At 35.4% G+C, this 17,581-nt stretch overlaps 1 protein-coding gene across 1 annotated transcript; it reads left to right on the plus strand.

The window, feature by feature from the left end:
• Positions 1-14,593: 14,593 nt before the first annotated feature.
• Positions 14,594-17,221, plus strand: LOC136817192 (uncharacterized). Its single transcript, XM_067073527.1, has one exon. It carries the CDS (start codon positions 14,594-14,596, stop codon positions 17,219-17,221), a length of 2,628 nt encoding a protein of 875 aa, XP_066929628.1.
• Positions 17,222-17,581: the final 360 nt, after the last annotated feature.

Raw genomic sequence — 17,581 nt, forward strand, 5'->3', positions numbered from 1 at the left:
CTTTATTTATGTTTTACTGCCTAATACCCATTAACTCATCCCTTCGATCCTTTGTTTAAGCATAAATTGGGTACTTCCAAAGTGGGCTTTCCACTATAGCGCTGTCAGTTTCTTCTTACTTTAGAATTTTACCTTTTTCTAATTTTCTTCCAAGATTTTTGGGAAAGAAATTCAATTCACCTGTCCCTTATTTAATAGGCAAACATGACTGAACAGGAGTTTCATTGGTTCCTTTTCGGAAAATCCTATATTAATTTAGAATAAAACAAATCTACGATGGCTCTGAGAGAGAATTTCCTCTCCATTTCAAATTCTCTTTTCCTTTTAAAATGAACAATAGGTTCTATTGTTTAACAAAAGGAGAAGTGAATTTCAAAAGGAGAATTATTTTCACCTTTTGTCAAAAGGAGAATTTTTTTCACCTTTTGTAAAAAGGAGAATTTTTTTCACCTTTTGTCAAAAGGAGAATCATTTTCACCATTTGTCAAAAGGAGAATTATTATCACCTTTTGTCAAAAGGAGAATCAAGTTTCTAGTGGTTCCTATCAGAAGTTAACCCGTCGGAACTTCGTACATGTTCCAATCATGTACGTTTAACTGTTTTCATAAGTGTCCATGTCATCCATCAGGTATATTATGGAGATAAAGATATAAATATTAATTTACATTGCACACCACACGAACATAACATTATCTCCACAAAATTTTGATTTTTGATATACAAAACAATAAAGTTTTTTTTCGTAATAGCCTAGAGTCCAACTCTTTGCAATGAGTCGACTGCCGAAATTTGCGACGATTCAACTTCTGAGGCAACGACTCGACTTAAAATTTGGAATGTTTCGACTTCCAAAAGATTCCGACTTGCGAACTTCTAATGCGACCTGCGGACTTCTAGTGCGACGGGACAACTTAGTACGACGGGACGACTTGAAGGATCGAATTTTGGCGGCGATCTAACTTCATAGATTCACTTCTATCATTCGGCTTTACTTCATTTTTCCCTCCTCACTCTAAATGCGGTCCGTTTTGTTTCTGGGAAACCTAATAAAGGTTATCATGTCATGGCCTGGCTATTAGCTAGTACTGTTCATATTCAACACGAATGATTGTCCACACACGTGTGCATTCCCTTAGAATTCCCATTTCCATTTTGTCAAAAGGTGAAGTGAAAAAAATTCACCTTTTGTGTTAAATCTAAAAGGAGAAAAAGATTCACCTTTTGTGTTAAATTTAAAAGGAGAAGAAAATTCACCTTTTGTGTTATAAAAGGAGAAAAAAGTTCACCTTTTATATTTCACTTCTCCTTTTCATTAAAAGGAACGGAGAAATTTTGAAAAAGAGAATAAAACCGCTTTCAGAGCCATCGTACAAATCTATTGATTTCGTTCGCAAAAAAAAAGAAAAATAATTTTTATAAAAAGAAAAAAAGTTGACAAAAAAAAGTAAAATGTTTTCAAATCAAAAAAAGGAAAAAAGTCGGCAAAAAAAGAAAAAACGTCAGCAAAAAAATAAAAAAATTTGACAAAAAAAGAAAGTTTGGATGTCCCTTCTCGGTTTCCGTATGGAAGGTCAAATTGTGTTCAGAAATGAAATTATGGTTGCTACAATCAAGGTCATAATATTTGAGAAAAAAGGGAAATCCACCGGGAAGTTTTTGAACCACAATCGATTTGTAAGTGCTCTAAAGTAGGTTGGAAGGGTAGAGTTTTAACTCTGAGTTTTAACATGAGACTTAACCCTATTCGGACTAGGGGGGGGGGCTCTTTCTGTTCGGAGGTCAAATTATTGTCAATAGCTCCTGAAATAATAGAGCTTTTGCCTTGAAACTTTCTGTAAATTCCTAACTTTTATTTAGCTTCAAAATAAAAAAAAATTTGACACCTAAAGATTTTCACACCTTGAGCATGATGACATTTCTGACAGTAAGGTGTCACAAAAATTGACACTTTTCCAATACAAATTTATTTTTAATGTCAAATATATCGTTTAAACCGTAATTTATTGAATATTTAGGATAAAATAAGCATTTTAAACCCAGGCAACTTTTTTCTAAAGCTTTTATTAGAATACAATAGTCATTTATAAGAACAAAGGAAATTTCCGGTTTTTGCTCACTTTGGGCATGATGAGTGAGGTCATCAAAAAAAAAAAGTTTCTCAAAAGTTACCTTACATGACAAGGATCTTGTGTGCCAAATTTCATCCAAAAAGACCCACTAGATCAAAAGTTAAGGGGTGGTACAGGAAAAGCCCCCCCCCCTAGTTCTGAACCGCCCCTAAAAGCCTAGGTTGAATAGGGTTAAGACTTAGGACCTTAGGATCTCAGGATCCAAAAGTTCAAAAATAGTCCAATAAGACTCAGAATATAGCCTGGAAGTCTGCCAACCCCTCCCAAATTGAAATATTCGATTAAATTAAAAAGATAGCCAAAAATCGACTTTCTCGCCAGAATTTTAAATCTTGAAAAACGTTAAAATAGCCAAAATTCTCAATATATTATGACCTTGATTGTAGACGTGTTTTTATAGAAAAATTGGCCAAATTAGATATTTATTTCATAAGCACATTACAAATTACTTTATAGTTATTCTCGAGATTGGCTCTTTCATTCGTTATGATCTTTTGCACCAACATGCATAACTATAAACCCTCGAATGTGATGGAGTCGATTTTCGGGGAAAAAAATTTTGGGTGAATTTCAGCCAAAAAACGGATAAAAAAAATCTTTTTTGGACTTTGTGAAATATTGGGTCATTGTTTTTTCTGATTTTCTTGCATGAAAGTAGGTAAATACGGTGGCCCACAACTGCCACGACAAAAAAGAAAAGCCATGGCAAAAAAGAAAACAGTCGCGGCAAAAAGAAAACCTTCGCGGCTAAAAAAAAAACTTTCACGGCTAAAAGAAAACTTTCACAGCAATAAAGAAAAGCCACGACAAATAGAAAAGTTCTCGGTAAAAAGAAAAAGCGTTCACGGCAGAAAGAAAATGGGCCAGTGGAAGGATTTAGTCAGTCAGTAGGGGACATGCCAACCAGTTTTTCTTGCAACTATACCGAACTGACGTGGGAGTCAGATCAATGAGTTCAGACTCGAGTTCAGATTCATCCCTTTGGGATCCCTTTTGATAACATTTTTATACCTTATGAAAACAAAAAATACCAGGATGTTAGAGATATCATGATGTTTTCAGCCACACAAAAATAGAAAATAATCATTTCTTCAAAAAATGATATCGGTAGTTTATCTTCGATCTTTCAAAAGAATGAAGAATGAGGCACTCCGTCCTTTCTTTTTTCATTTTCGAAAGTAATGAACACTTCAGAACAGCAAAGATTTTATATAAAGTAAGATAAAAACACCACAACACTCATGGATAATGCTTTTTTTTCACGTGTACAAGTGTTTAGAGCGACAATCGCTTGGACCAAATGTCCTTGTTTTAAACATAGAAAAGATCTTTTTTGTTTATTCATAATGTCTTTTCTTGACTTGTGTTATGCGCAGATATGTAATTTTTTGCGCAGATATGTAATTTCTGCGCAAATATGTAATTATTTTGCGCAACTATGTAATTTCGAGCTGCGCAGATATGTAATTAAATTTCTGTGCAGATATGTAAAACACGATCTTCAAAATCAATGGTACCCCCTTGATAGCTTTTACTATTACTTTTACCTTTTTTGTACTTCGGTATTTTAGCTAATATCTATCAAATACAAGAAGTAATATCTTATAAGCATCAACTTTATAAGAAAAATATCCATAACTTTTGAACCAACAACTTTTAGCATTGGGTGATTGGTTCTTTTAAAGCAGACATGGAATATGGCCTTAAATGAAAATAATTATTTTTTTAAGCATCATCTTTATAAGAAAATGATCTATAACTTTTCAACCACTAACTTTTAGCTTTCGGTGATTGGTTCTTTCAAAGCAAACATGGAATAGCGCCTAGAATGGATATGACTATTTTTCTCGTAAGCATCATCTTTAAGAATCAAATCAATAACTCTTGATAGACGGTGATATACCTATTGATTTTAGTTTTTACAAAGTAAACAAGGGACAGGGCAAAATATGAGCATATTTATTTTTACTATAAGCAACTACTTTAATAAGAATCAAAGCAATAACCCTTGATAGACGGTCATATACCTTTTGGTAATTAGTTCTTACAAAGTAAATAAGAAACAACGCATAATATGAGCATATTTATTTTTCATATAAGCATATACTTTGTAAGAATCATATCAATAGTAACTCTTGATAGACGGTGATATACCCTTCGGTAATTAGTTCTTACAACGTAAACAAGGAACGGCGCACAATATGAGCATATTTATTTTTCTTATAAGCAACTACTTTATAAGAATCAAAGCAACAACTCTTGATAGATGGTGATATACCCTTCGGTTATTAGTTTTTACAAAGTAAATAAGGGATGGCGCATAATATGAGCATTATCATTTTTCTTATAAGCAACTACTTTAATAAGAATCAAAGCAATAACCCTTGATAGACGGTCATATACCTTTTGGTAATTAGTCCTTACAAAGTAAACAAGGAACAGCGCATGATATATGCATTTATTTTTCTTATAAGCATATACTTTGCAAGAATCAAATCAATAACTCTTAATAGACGGTGATATACCCTTCGGTAATTAATTCTTACAAAGTAAACAATGGACGGCGCACAATATGAGAATTGGTAGAATGGTATATAGAGCTTCCGGTAATTACCGTATTCCTTCGAATACACGCTTTTTTTCTGAAGAGAAAGACGCCTCCCCTCAATGGGAGGTTTTAAATTTTTTAATTAACACCCCTTTCTTTAACACCCCTCGAATAAACACCCCTCCTGAATGTCTTAAAACTGAAAAGACGCCCAGGGCGTTTATTCGAAAAATACGGTAGTTTTTACAAAGTTAAATTTATAAGTAAAATTCTATTGGTTGTTTTTCTCAATACATGGACTAATTAATTTATGATGAAAAACTACCTTTTCCTTTTCATGGCTCGATCTACGAGCAAAGTCATTATATTTGATTGAATTATCCAATGAAATAGAGTGGGATTATTGAAGTTGTGATTCTCGCTCGAACTTTAAATTCTGAAGAATGACACTGATTGTTCAAGATATTCAAAAAAATTACATGCCTTTCTTTCAAATATTCGACTTTAAGCCATCTAAAAGGAGACAAATTTATTTATTTTTCTAAGTGAAATCGGCATTCTGCAACGGCTCTATCGAAAGAAATAGGGAATTTTCCTAAATCTAAAATTAGTTTATAAGAATCTTATAAGAACAAGGATTTTTTTCTAAGTTGGAATAGGCTTTCAAAGATTTGATTTATCAAACAATAGCTAACAAATATTGTTTAAGAGTTATGAATTGTGTTCTTATAAAGTTGATGCTTATAAGAAAAATAAATGTTTCTAGCTTAAGCATAATCATATGTTTGCTTTGAAAGAAGCAATCACCGAAAGCTAATATCTATTGTTTGGAGGATTATGAATTGTGTTCTTATAAAGTTGTTGCTTATAAGAAAAACAAAATTTTCCTGATTTAGCACAGTCCCTAGTTGCTTATAGAACCAATCGCCAAAAGCTAATAATCATTGGTTTAAGAGTTATGAATTGTGTTCTTATAAAGTTAATGCTTATAAGAAAAATAAATGTTTCTAGCTTGAGACTATCCTATGTTTGTTTTGAAAGAACCAAACGACAAACGCTATTATCTATTGGTTTAAGAGTTATGAATTGTGTTCTTATAAAATTGATGCTTATAAGAAAAATAAACTTTTCCTCGTTTAGCACTGTCCCCTAGTTGCTTATAGAATAGAACCAATCGCTGAAAACCAATATCACTTTGATAAAAAGATATTGACTTGTTTCTTATAAAGATGATGCTTATAAGAAAAACAACAATATTTCTTTAGTATGGAAATATGACCAAAGAAGTAGTAAGAGAGGGTTACTACTTCTTTGATATGACCGCGTTGAGAGAAAAATCAAAACAAAACAGCCGAAAAGCAAAAAGAACTGACTTTCGGAGAAACTGACTTGGGAATCAAAGGGGAAAACGCAACAAAAATATGTTCAGATTGTCGTATATTTATATTCTTGTATTATTGTATTATAGCTAACACGGTGCGTATTATTATATTACGTATCTATTACATTTGAAAGATAGTATATTCAGTCGGTAGCATAACTTCATAGTGTACGGTCATATAAAACCACATGGTCCACATCGAACCGGATGTTAGAAATACATGAAATTTGAGAAGTTATGTATTTGTTTTTCTTTAATTAGTTTTGTGAAAACCGTGTTTTCACTGAAGAATTTATTTGTTTGAACTCAGGTGAAGTTCAATGTTTTGATTTTTTATAAGCATGGTAGTTTGTTTGAACTCGGGTGAAGTTCAAACTTGAATGTTCATATGGTCAAAATTGTTGGTTTATTACACATTGTTGTTTTGAACTTGGACAGTTCATATAATTGAGTAATTTGATTGATTAAATTGTTTATTTGGAACTTGATGTTCCTGGATTGTGGATTATTATCAATATTGAATTTCATTGACTGGGCCCCCCCCAGCGGTTTGCGTGAATGCGTGAATGGGCTTTTTTGGTTGCGTGAATGCGTGAAAATTGAAAAAAAATTGCGTGAATGCGTGAATTAAAAAAACTTGCGTGAACGTAAAAATCCATTTTCTATTGCGTGAATGCGTGAATCTGCCCTGTTTTTTACGTGAACTCGGGGAATTTCCCTTTTCACCCAGTTTGCAGAACGTGGCACGTTTGTTCGAGATTTTGAGTGCAGCACTCGCCAAAAGTCGAGTGCAAGTACATATTTTTTCTTTTATAAGCATAGCGTTTATAAGCATATGCAGGCTCAGTTTTTGGTCACTAAACAATGGCTCTATTGTTTGAGAACAATAGAATGCTAAGCATAATGCGAGCCTGATGTAGGGGCAGACACTTGCTTATAAAAAAAAAACATGAATAGTTTAGTCAGGCCTCACCACAAATTTTTAATTCAAAGAAATATTTAATACCCATGATGCAGACTTTTGAGAACCTCATTTCTTGGCAAAATCAGTCTGAAATGGAGTCGTATTTAAGCACATCAGAGTGTGAAAATAGAAATTTTCCCCTGTCGGCGCAAACCATGGTTGCGCCTACCTTAGTCACTATGTTTTCGGCCCCTCCACATTAGGAAATCAAGACGCGAGCCCTGATTAAAACTATTCTTTTTAAAATTTTTGTTTGCTCGCTTCGCTCGCAATAAATGTTCATCCTTTTACCTCATTTTGCAAACTATCAAGCGATCCTACCTCGCCTCTTAACGAATTTAGACTACATTCTTTTTCAATGGTGTTAAAGATAGCATTTTTAGCCAAACGCGAGGTGACAGAAATGCAAAAAATTTCCTCTCTGCGCAAACCATGGTTGCGCCTCCTTACCCCTTAGCTAAGCATTATGGTGTCACCCTGGAGTTTGTTTGACCTATTTTTGATAATGATTAAGATATTTTTTGTACAAAAATTCGCCTGCGGCGCGTATCTTTTCACTTACTATCGCGCTACCTTAACTGGAGAAGTTTTAACTTTTCTAAACGACATTGACATGTTAGAAGAATAAAATATTTTGCGTGATGGCATGTCATTAAAGTTAAAAACTTACGTAGCGCTTTAAGCTAATGTGCTTATAGTCAGGTGTACAGGAAAAAATCACTACTGAGTTAAGTTTTTCTCAAGTGCATGACCAGATCCGGTCGAAAAATCTCGAGTGTAGCAGCCTTGCCATTTTGGTTCCGCTGGGGCGCCTCGTATACGAGGGCATTCTACCATTTATAGTAGATTGTAATGTCTAACGTCTGCCCCACTCTCGACTACTTAACAAAAACAAACGACTTCTCTGATAATTCAGACTCTGCAAACTGGCTTTTCACCCAAATGTGTACAAATGTTTCACAATTTCCCCGATTTTACCGAAAATTTCCCCGATTTCCCAAAAAATCGGGTTTGAGTGAATTTCGAGAAAAACTTGCGTGAATGCGTGAATTGCGAAAATTTTTTGCGTGAATGCGTGAATTTAGGGTCCGCTGGGGGGGGGGCCTCATTGACTGTATGTATGGTTCTTGACTCTGTTTCTCTCGCCTTAACTTGTGCTCGCTGGTGGTGTGAGTGAAGATTAGTAATTCAAACAAGACGACTTAAAGTCGAAAATTTCGCCTAGAATTTAAACTACATAGGAAAAACAAGAAGTAGAGATTGAAGCCAATTTGAAATCTACTTTACATCGAGCCTTGATGAAACAATTTTACATACAAGAACAACGAGGCTTAAAATCGCTAAAAAAAGAGACCAACTTAAGAACAACTGTTGTTTAATTTTTAAGAACTAATAAACAAAGGTAATATCACCGTCTATCAAAAGTTATTTATTTGATTCTTATAAAGCAAATGCTTATATAAGAAAAATGAATATGCTCATATTGTGCGCCATCTCTTGTTTATTTTGTAAGAGCTAATTACCGAAAGGTATATTACCGTCTATCAAGAGTTATTGATTTGATTCTTATAAAGTAAATGCTTATAAGAATAATAAATATGCTCATAGTGTGCGCCGTCCCTTGATTACTTTGTAAAAACTAATTACCGAAAGGTATATCACCGTCTATCGAGAGTTATTGATTTGATTCTTATAAAGTATATGCTTATAAGAAAAATAAATGAGCTCATATTGTGCACCCCGTTCCTTGTCTATTTTGGAACAACTAATTACCGAAAGCTATGTCACCGTCTATCAAGAGTTATTGATTTGATTCTTATAAAGTAAATGCTTATAAGAAAAATAACTATGCTCATATTGTGCACCCCGTTCCTTGTCTATTTTGGAACAACTAATTACCGAAAGCTATATCACCGTCTATCAAGAGTTATTGATTTGATTCTTATAAAGTAAATGCTTATAAGAAAAATAACTATGCTCATATTGTGCACCATCTCTTGTTTACTTTGTAAGAACTAATTACCGAAAGGTATATCACCGTCTATCAAGAGTTATTGATTTGATTCTTATAAAGTATATGCTTATAAGAAAAATAAGTAAGCTCATATTGTGCGCCATCCCTTGTTTACTTTGTAAGAACTAATTACCGAAAGGTATATTACCGTCTATAAAGAGTTATTGATTTGATTCTTATAAAGTAAATGCTTATAAGAAAAATAAATAAGGTCATATTGTGCGCCATCCCTTGTTTACTTTGTAAGAACTAATTACCGAAAGGTATATTACCGTCTATCAAGAGTTATTGATTTGATTCTTATAAAGTATATGCTTATAAGAAAAATAAATATGCTCATATTGTGCGCCATCCTTTGTTTACTTTGTAAGAACTAATTACCGAAAGGTATATTACCGTCTATCAAGAGTTATTGATTTGATTCTTATAAAGTATATGCTTATAAGAAAAATAAATAAGGTCATATTGTGCGCCATCCCTTGTTTACTTTGTAAGAACTAATTACCGAAAGGTATATCACCGTCTATCAAGAGTTATTGATTTGATTCTTATAAAGTATATACTTATAAGAAAACTAAATATGCTCATATTGTGCGCCATACTTTGTTTACTTTGTAAGAACTAATTGCCGAAAGGTATATCACCGTATATCAAGAGTTATTGATTTGATTCTTATAAAGTATATGCTTATAAGAAAAATAAATATGCTCATATTGTGCGCCATCCTTTGTTTACTTTGTAAGAACTAATTACCGAAAGGTATATTACCGTCTATCAAGAGTTATTGATTTGATTCTTATAAAGTATATGCTTATAAGAAAATAAAGAAAAAATCAAAACTGTGGAACTAAAGACACAAAGATATATGACGTAATCCAAAGAAAACCCGTGAAAATCGTCCGTGGTTATACGAGCGTGTAATTTGTAAATTAAATTTAGTGAGTTCGTCCACCGTATCAAGCACTTTCGTTTTCTAATTTTTTTTCCGATGACACCGCCGCCGCAGAAAGGCTATCGTAATACTTTCGCTAAGCGAAATTAATAAATAAGATATAAAATAAATAAGAAACTTGGAATCTTTGAGCATGAAGCATGATGAGTATGGGCCATTGCTAGTCCCACTGTTGATCAACAAGGTTCCTAATGAACTGAAACTAATTCTTTCACGGGAAAAGGAATTTGATTTAGAAAATATTTTGAAGTCTTTCAAAAATGAATTAGAAGCACGAGAAAAGGGCATACCGGATAAGTGGGATGGGGGAACCCGGGAACCTAAAGTGGGAACCTAAATGAACACCTGAAAAGTGGGATGGGGGAACCTAAGTGGGAACCTAAATGAACACCTGAAAAGTGGGATGGGGGAACCTAAGTGGGAACCTAAATGAACACCGGAAAAGTGGGATGGGGGAACCTAAGTGGGAACCTAAATGAACACCGGAAAAGTGGGATGGGGGAACCTAAGTGGGAACCTAAATGAACACCGGAAAAGTGGGATGGGGGAACCTAAAGTGGGAACCTAAATGAACACCTGAAAAATGGGATGGGGGAACCTAAGTGGGAACCTAAACGCCTACCGGAAAAGTGGGATGGGGGAACCTAAGTGGGAACCTAAGTTGTTTAATTATTAATAGAATTGAAATATTTTTCTTTAAAAACAAATACATAAAGATAAGAAAGATATTATATGCAATGAAAGAAAAAACCTTTTATCATAATAAGAACACCAGTTATTTACTTTTTACATTACGGTTCGCAAACAATAATGTTGAAAATAAAACAAAGGGAATTTATTTATTCAATTAGCTCAAAAAAGCATGTTTATTTATCAGCAGTTTTATAGTGCATCTTTTTGAAAGGTTCTTTTTAGTAAATTGACTTAATTGACTTAATTGACTTTAAACTTTAAACCGTCATATCTTCAAATCTAGAAGGAATTAGAAGTTCGTTCATAGCTCGATGGATAACTTAGAGCCTCTTCTTTCTTTTGCACGGATCTAATTTGCTTGAATACAGAATCTAGTAAAACATTATTTACGATCTAGTTTTTGTTCACTCTTGATGCAATACACATTGTTTTTTATTAGCAGCTCCAATTTTCGGGTCAGGGCTGGGGTCGCTTAGCATTTAACGGATTCTAGCTCGTTTTTCTTTCTGTACCAACCAAACAGTACAGCGTGTGAATACACTTCATTAATTAAAAATGTTTGATAGTAAAATAGAACATATTGCACGGCTTGCCACGTTTCAATACACATAGGCATAGATCCACGGGGGGGGGGGGGCACTCAAGATAAACGACCTACCGTACGTGCGGCCCTTTTTTCCAAGCTTCCCAAAGTACACTGTAAGGGTGGAAATGAGAAAAAATGAGAATAAGTTCACTCTAAGGGTTTAAAATTTGGTCAAAGGACTGGCTTTTAGAATTTCATCCGAACAAGTGTCATGTTTTAACACTGGGTAAATTTTGGAACATCAAATATGTCCATCCCTATACCATAGCAGGATCTGTTCTAGAACAAGTTGACCAAGAAAAAGATCTAGGAGTGATAATCGATAGTGACCTGACCTTTGAAGCCCATATATTCAGTAAAATCAAGAAAGCTAACTCTATCGTTGGCTTGATTAGCAGGAGCTTCGAATTCTCTCACCAGATATGTTTCGAACGCTTTTCATTGCATTTGTCAGACCCCATTTGGAATATGCACATGTAGTATGGTCTCCAAGGCTTATCAAACATATCAAAGCAATTGAGGGCGTCCAACGAAGAGCTACAAGGCTAGTTAGTTGCTATAGAAACTACTCATACGAAGATCGGCTACGACTCATCAATCTACCTAGCCTAAAGACCAGGCGGCAAGTTGGTGATATGGTGGAAGTTTTCAAGAACCTCCACATTTATGACGAGTCTATAAGATCAGAGAAATTTACTCCTCGAACACGACCACGACGTCAGCATGATTACGAGCTTCAAAGGAACTTTGCTAATGACGGTATGAGAGGCTACCAAAGCAACTCTCTTTTTCACAGAAGTGTGAAACCTTGGAATGACCTAGAAGAAGATATTGTTGAAGCACCATCCTTACAAGTCTTCAAAGAGCGTTTGATAAAAGAAAGGGAGAAAAAAACTTTATAAAATGTAAAATCAAAAGTTCTGTTTCATAGAGGTCAATAGACCTGCGAAATATATTGCTATAAAAAAAAAATTAAAAATAAAAAAAAAAAAAATAATAAAAATAAAAATTTAGGTTCCCACTTTAGGTTCCCCCATCCAACTTTTCCGGTGTTCATTTAGGTTCCCACTTAGGTTCCCCCATCCCACTTTTCCGGTGTTCATTTAGGTTCCCACTTAGGTTCCCCCATCCCACTTTTCAGGTGTCCATTTAGGTTCCCACTTAGGTTCCCCCATCCCACTTTTCAGGTGTTCATTTAGGTTCCCACTTAGGTTCCCCCATCCCACTTTTCAGGTGTTCATTTAGGTTCCCACTTAGGTTCCCCCATCCCACTTTTCAGGTGTTCATTTAGGTTCCCACTTTAGGTTCCCGGGTTCCCCCATCCCACTTATCCGGTATGCCCGAGAAAAGGTATCATTAACTATGACGTCAAAAGAGAACGATAAAAGATCAACAGCTTCCTCACTCTATACAGGAAGTGAGTCCAAAAACATTTCGAGAAATTGTGTATTTTGTAATAGGTCGGGACACAAAGAACAAAATTGCTCTTTTATTAAAAACGTAAATGAGAGAAAAAGAATTCTACAAATTGAGAGAAGATGCTTTGTTTGTTTAAAGACCGGTCACAGTGCGAACAATTGCAAAGCCAATTTCAATTGTTTTTCTTGTAAAGGAAGACATCACGTGTCGATCTGTTTTAAACAAAGGGACAAAGGAGATAGAAATGGTCGATATCACAGAAATAATAATAATAACAAAGTGAAAGAGAGAGATACTAAAAGTGAGGATAAAGGGAAAGAGAGAGACCAAAAACTGATTCAAAGGGAGAGAGCACACATAATAAAGAAAACGATGAGAGTGATAACATTACATGTTTGTCTACACACAGTTGTCAAGTATACTTGCAAACAGCTACTGCAACGATTTCAAGCCCGAACGTCTCCAAAGAAATGAGAATTTTATTTGATCTCGGTTCACAACTGTCGTATATTTCCCCCACTGCTGCTAAGCAACTGAAACTTAGTTCCGATGAAACAAAAAACATTTGTATTAAAACTTTTGGTGGTCACGTCGAATCGAAAACCCTCGACGTTTTTAAAGTGAAAGTTCAAACCAATGAAGGTCCAGAAGAAATTAAACTTTGTTGCAATGAAATTTGTCATCCCATACGAAATGATTTCGTTTATGATGTTAGTAGTCTGCCCGAATTCCAAAATTTACAAGTTGCTGACAAAGGACTTGTTTGTGAAAAGTCTTTACGCGTTGATCTTCTTATCGGTGCAGATAACTTCTGGAAATTTGTAAAGAATAAAACTATTCGTAGTTCCAAGGGACTAGCTGGAACGGACACTAAGCTGGGCTATATTTTCTCAGGCCCACTCACTACTGACACAGTTTGTTCAACAACCCAAGCTTCTGTTACTCTGTCTGCACACACGCTTAACTGTCAGACATGTGATGTTGATTCAACTTTAAGAAAGTTTTGGGAAATTGAAGAGGTGGGTAGAACTGAAAACCCAAAGGAAGTTGTTTTACAACAATTTGAAAGTAAAATCAAATTTGAACAAGCTCGTTATGAAGTTCAGCTTCCATTCATTGAAAAACATGAAATTTTAAAGGATAATCTTTACAACTCTACGCGTCGAATGAACAGCCTGCTTACGAAATTCAAGACGAACGAACAATTGTTACACGATTACGATGAAATCATCAAAGATCAACTTCGACAAGGCATCATTGAAGTCGCCCCTGATACATCTATTGAAGGGCAAACGTACTATATGCCACACCGACCTGTTCTACGATTGGACAGGTTAACAACCAAGATACGCATGGTGTTCGACGCCAGTTCCTCTCTTGATGGTGCAGCTTTGAATAATTGTCTACACGCTGGCCCGTCGCTTACTTCGTCACTTTTCGGGACGTTACTTCGATTTCGAGCCAAAAAGATTGGTACCATCGCAGATTTGGAGAAAGCTTTTCTACAAATTCGACTCAACGAGAAAGATCGTGATTACGTACGATTCCTTTGGATTAAGAACATTAATGACATCAATTTCGACAATTTCTACAACAGTGATCTCGTGACGTATCGCTTCTGTCGTGTCCTCTTTGGAGTGACATCGTCGCCGTTCCTGCTCAACGCAACATTACGTCATCACGTCAACAAACACGAAAATGAACTGTTTCGAAACACGGTATTAAATTCGCTTCATGTCGACGACCTTTCTACGAGCTTCGACAGTATGCAAGAAGCCTTCGACTTCTACAAGAAGCCTTCGACTTCTACAAGAACTGTAAGTCTCATTTTGCTCTTGCGAGCTTAAACTTACGAAAATTGCAATCGAACTGTGCAAATCTAGAAGCGAAAGTTAAAAATTGTTACATGGGTGATCTTGAAACTATTGATCACAATTTGACCAAGGTACTCGGTATTCCTTGGGATAAAACTAATGACTCGCTGGTTATTAGTTTGAGTGAAATTCTACGTAAAGTGAATTTCGAAAATCCTACAAAAAGAAACGTTATACAATTCGCTTCATCAATCTTTGACCCATTGGGGTTGATTAATCCACTCGTCGTGAAATTTAAACTGTTATTTCAAAAACTTTGTACACAAAACTTACAATGGGATGAGCCCATTCCTGACGACTCGTTGAAAATTTGGAAAGAACTGATTACTGATTTGAGAGAATGTAGTGAAATTCGTTTTAATAGAGCTTATGATTCCAACAATGGAAATGTTACGTCGCATGAACTTCACGTTTTTAGCGACGCGTCGCAAGACGCCTACGGTTGTTGTGTTTACCTGAAGCCCACTGTCGATTCGGGCGTTGCTACACCGTCACTCGTTGCGAGCAAATCGAGAGTTGCTCCACTCAAGAAAAAGACAATGCCCCAACTCGAACTATTAGGGGCCCAACTACTTTCTCGATTATTGAAACAAGTTACCTCCGAGCTACAAAGTAAAATTATTTTTGATACGTGTTACGCTTGGACTGATTCAAGCATTGTTTATTGCTGGTTGAAAAATGAGAAACTCTACAAACAATTTGTACAAAATCGCGTTAATGAAATTCGTGAAAATGATACGATAAAAGTTTGGAAACTTGTAGACACTTCGAACAATCCATCTGATGACAATTCGAGAGGACTTCTCTTCTCACAATTGAAGAACAACGAAAAATGGTTCCATGGTCTATCCTTCTTGTCTGGTCCAGAATCTTCCTGGCCTGACTTGAAGCCTGGTGATAAATTTACTGAAAAACTTACTGAGAACACTGTTAGCTTTTATTCTGGGAGTTGTCAATTTACTGATTTGACAACTGATGAGAAAATTACTTGTTTAACTTGTGATGAGAGTATTGATTTGATCCCCATTACAAAGTTTCATGTCGTTCGTGAGTATAAGGGCGACATGGAACAAGAAGAAACGGAAGGGTTTTTTAGTTTAAACACACAATTCGATGAGCCGACTTTACAGGCAATAATCGAATATAAGAGATTTAGTTCATTAACAAAATTGCTTCGTGTGATGGCCATGGTGATTGGCTTCATACGTAAGCTAAGAGAAAAAGTTAAAAAGAAGAAAGAAGAAAGAAGAAAACAGTCAACCAATACAATTATTGAAACTAATAATAACAATGAAATTGATGATATGGTCCAAGCAAAATTTGTTTTGCTCAAGGACGTACAAGAAGACTTTGATGACAAACAATTTGATCAAACGAAGAAATCACTCAACGTATTCACAGATTCCAACGGCATCCTTCGTTGTCATGGTCGTATTGGCAACGCTCCTGTTCCGTTCGATACAAAGTATCCAATCCTACTTCCAAGACGTCATCCGTTCACACTACTGGTCGTTCGTGACAGCCACGTTAGCGTTGGTCACAACAAGACGAAAGAAACTTTGAATCATCTACGTCAATCGTACTGGATTCCAAAAGGACGTTCACTCGTAAGAACTGTTATTAACAAATGTCAACTTTGTAAAATCTTTGAAGGACAAAAGTGTCGGTACCCTGATGTCCCTATTCTTCCAAAAGAACGTCTTGATAAAAACTTTGCTTTTACAAATATTGGCGTTGACTACGCTGGTCCCGTCCATATTCGAAACACGTTTGGTACCGATGAATCTACATACAAAGCATGGATCGCGTTGATCACATGCTCCACGACACGAGCTGTTTATTTAGACATTGCTGAAGATTACGGCTCCGACGCCTTTATTCAAATGCTTGAGCGCTTCTTTAATCGTTATGGTGCTCCAAGCAAAGTCGTAAGTGATAATGGCTCAAACTTCACGTCAAACGCAACGAAAGAATTCGCAAAATCGAGAATGATTCGTTGGTCGTACAACATCGAAGCCGCCCCCTGGCAGGGTGGTATGTTTGAAAGGATGATCCAATCCACGAAAGGCATCTTAAAGAAGTCTCTACGTAAAGAGATACTAACTTATAACGAACTGTTAACGTTATTGAAGAGAATCGAAAACATTCTAAACAACAGACCATTGACTTACGTTTACGATTCTGAAGTTGGAGATCCACCATTAACGCCAAACCATCTCATCTACGGGCGTAAGATCGAAACAACAAACGTAAATACGGATAGCAACGACAACGCTGACGTATTAACATGTGACAATTTGAAACGTATTTTGGCTTTCTTCTGGCAACAATGGAAAGTCGAATATATAACCAGCTTGCGAGAACGGGACTATGTTAAAAGCAAGCGTGGTATTGATACCACTATCAAAGTTGGTGACGTTTGTTTGATCGAAGACACAGGCTCTAGAAATACTTGGAAAATGGGTCGTGTCGAAGAAACTATTAGTGGTAAAGACAATCAAATTCGTGCAGCAGTCGTAAAGACAATTAATGGCCCTTTGCGTCGGCCCGTAAACAAACTTGTAATTATTGAAAGTACCAAAGACGAGAAACAAGAGATAGACTTGCAAGGCGTCAAATTCGTACAAAACGCCAAAGAAGAAATTAAAAATTTTGAGTAGTTTATTATACAGTCCTTTATATTTCGGTTTTTACGGTATATATATTTTACATGAGAAACGTAGTTTTGTTACTATATTTCTTCGGTATTTTTAGACTCATTCGGTGGTGGGGAGTGTCGTATATTTATATTCTTGTATTATTGTATTATAGCTAACACGGTGCGTATTATTATATTACGTATCTATTACATTTGAAAGATAGTATATTCAGTCGGTAGCATAACTTCATAGTGTACGGTCATATAAAACCACACAGATTAACTTTTACTTTGGAGTTCTTCCATAAAAGACACTAAAATCAAATCTGATGAACTAATAATTTATTATAAAACTACTTGACACCACCCAAATATTTTCAAC

Source organism: Clytia hemisphaerica, unplaced genomic scaffold (genome assembly GCF_902728285.1).
Source record: "Clytia hemisphaerica strain Z4C2 unplaced genomic scaffold, Clytia hemisphaerica genome assembly, whole genome shotgun sequence".
In the NCBI taxonomy this organism is placed as follows: domain Eukaryota; kingdom Metazoa; phylum Cnidaria; class Hydrozoa; order Leptothecata; family Clytiidae; genus Clytia; species Clytia hemisphaerica.

Coding starts and splice junctions, on each gene's coding strand:
- LOC136817192 (XM_067073527.1), top strand. CDS start 14,594: ATGGGTGATCTTGAAACTATTGATCACAATTTGACCAAGGTACTCGGT.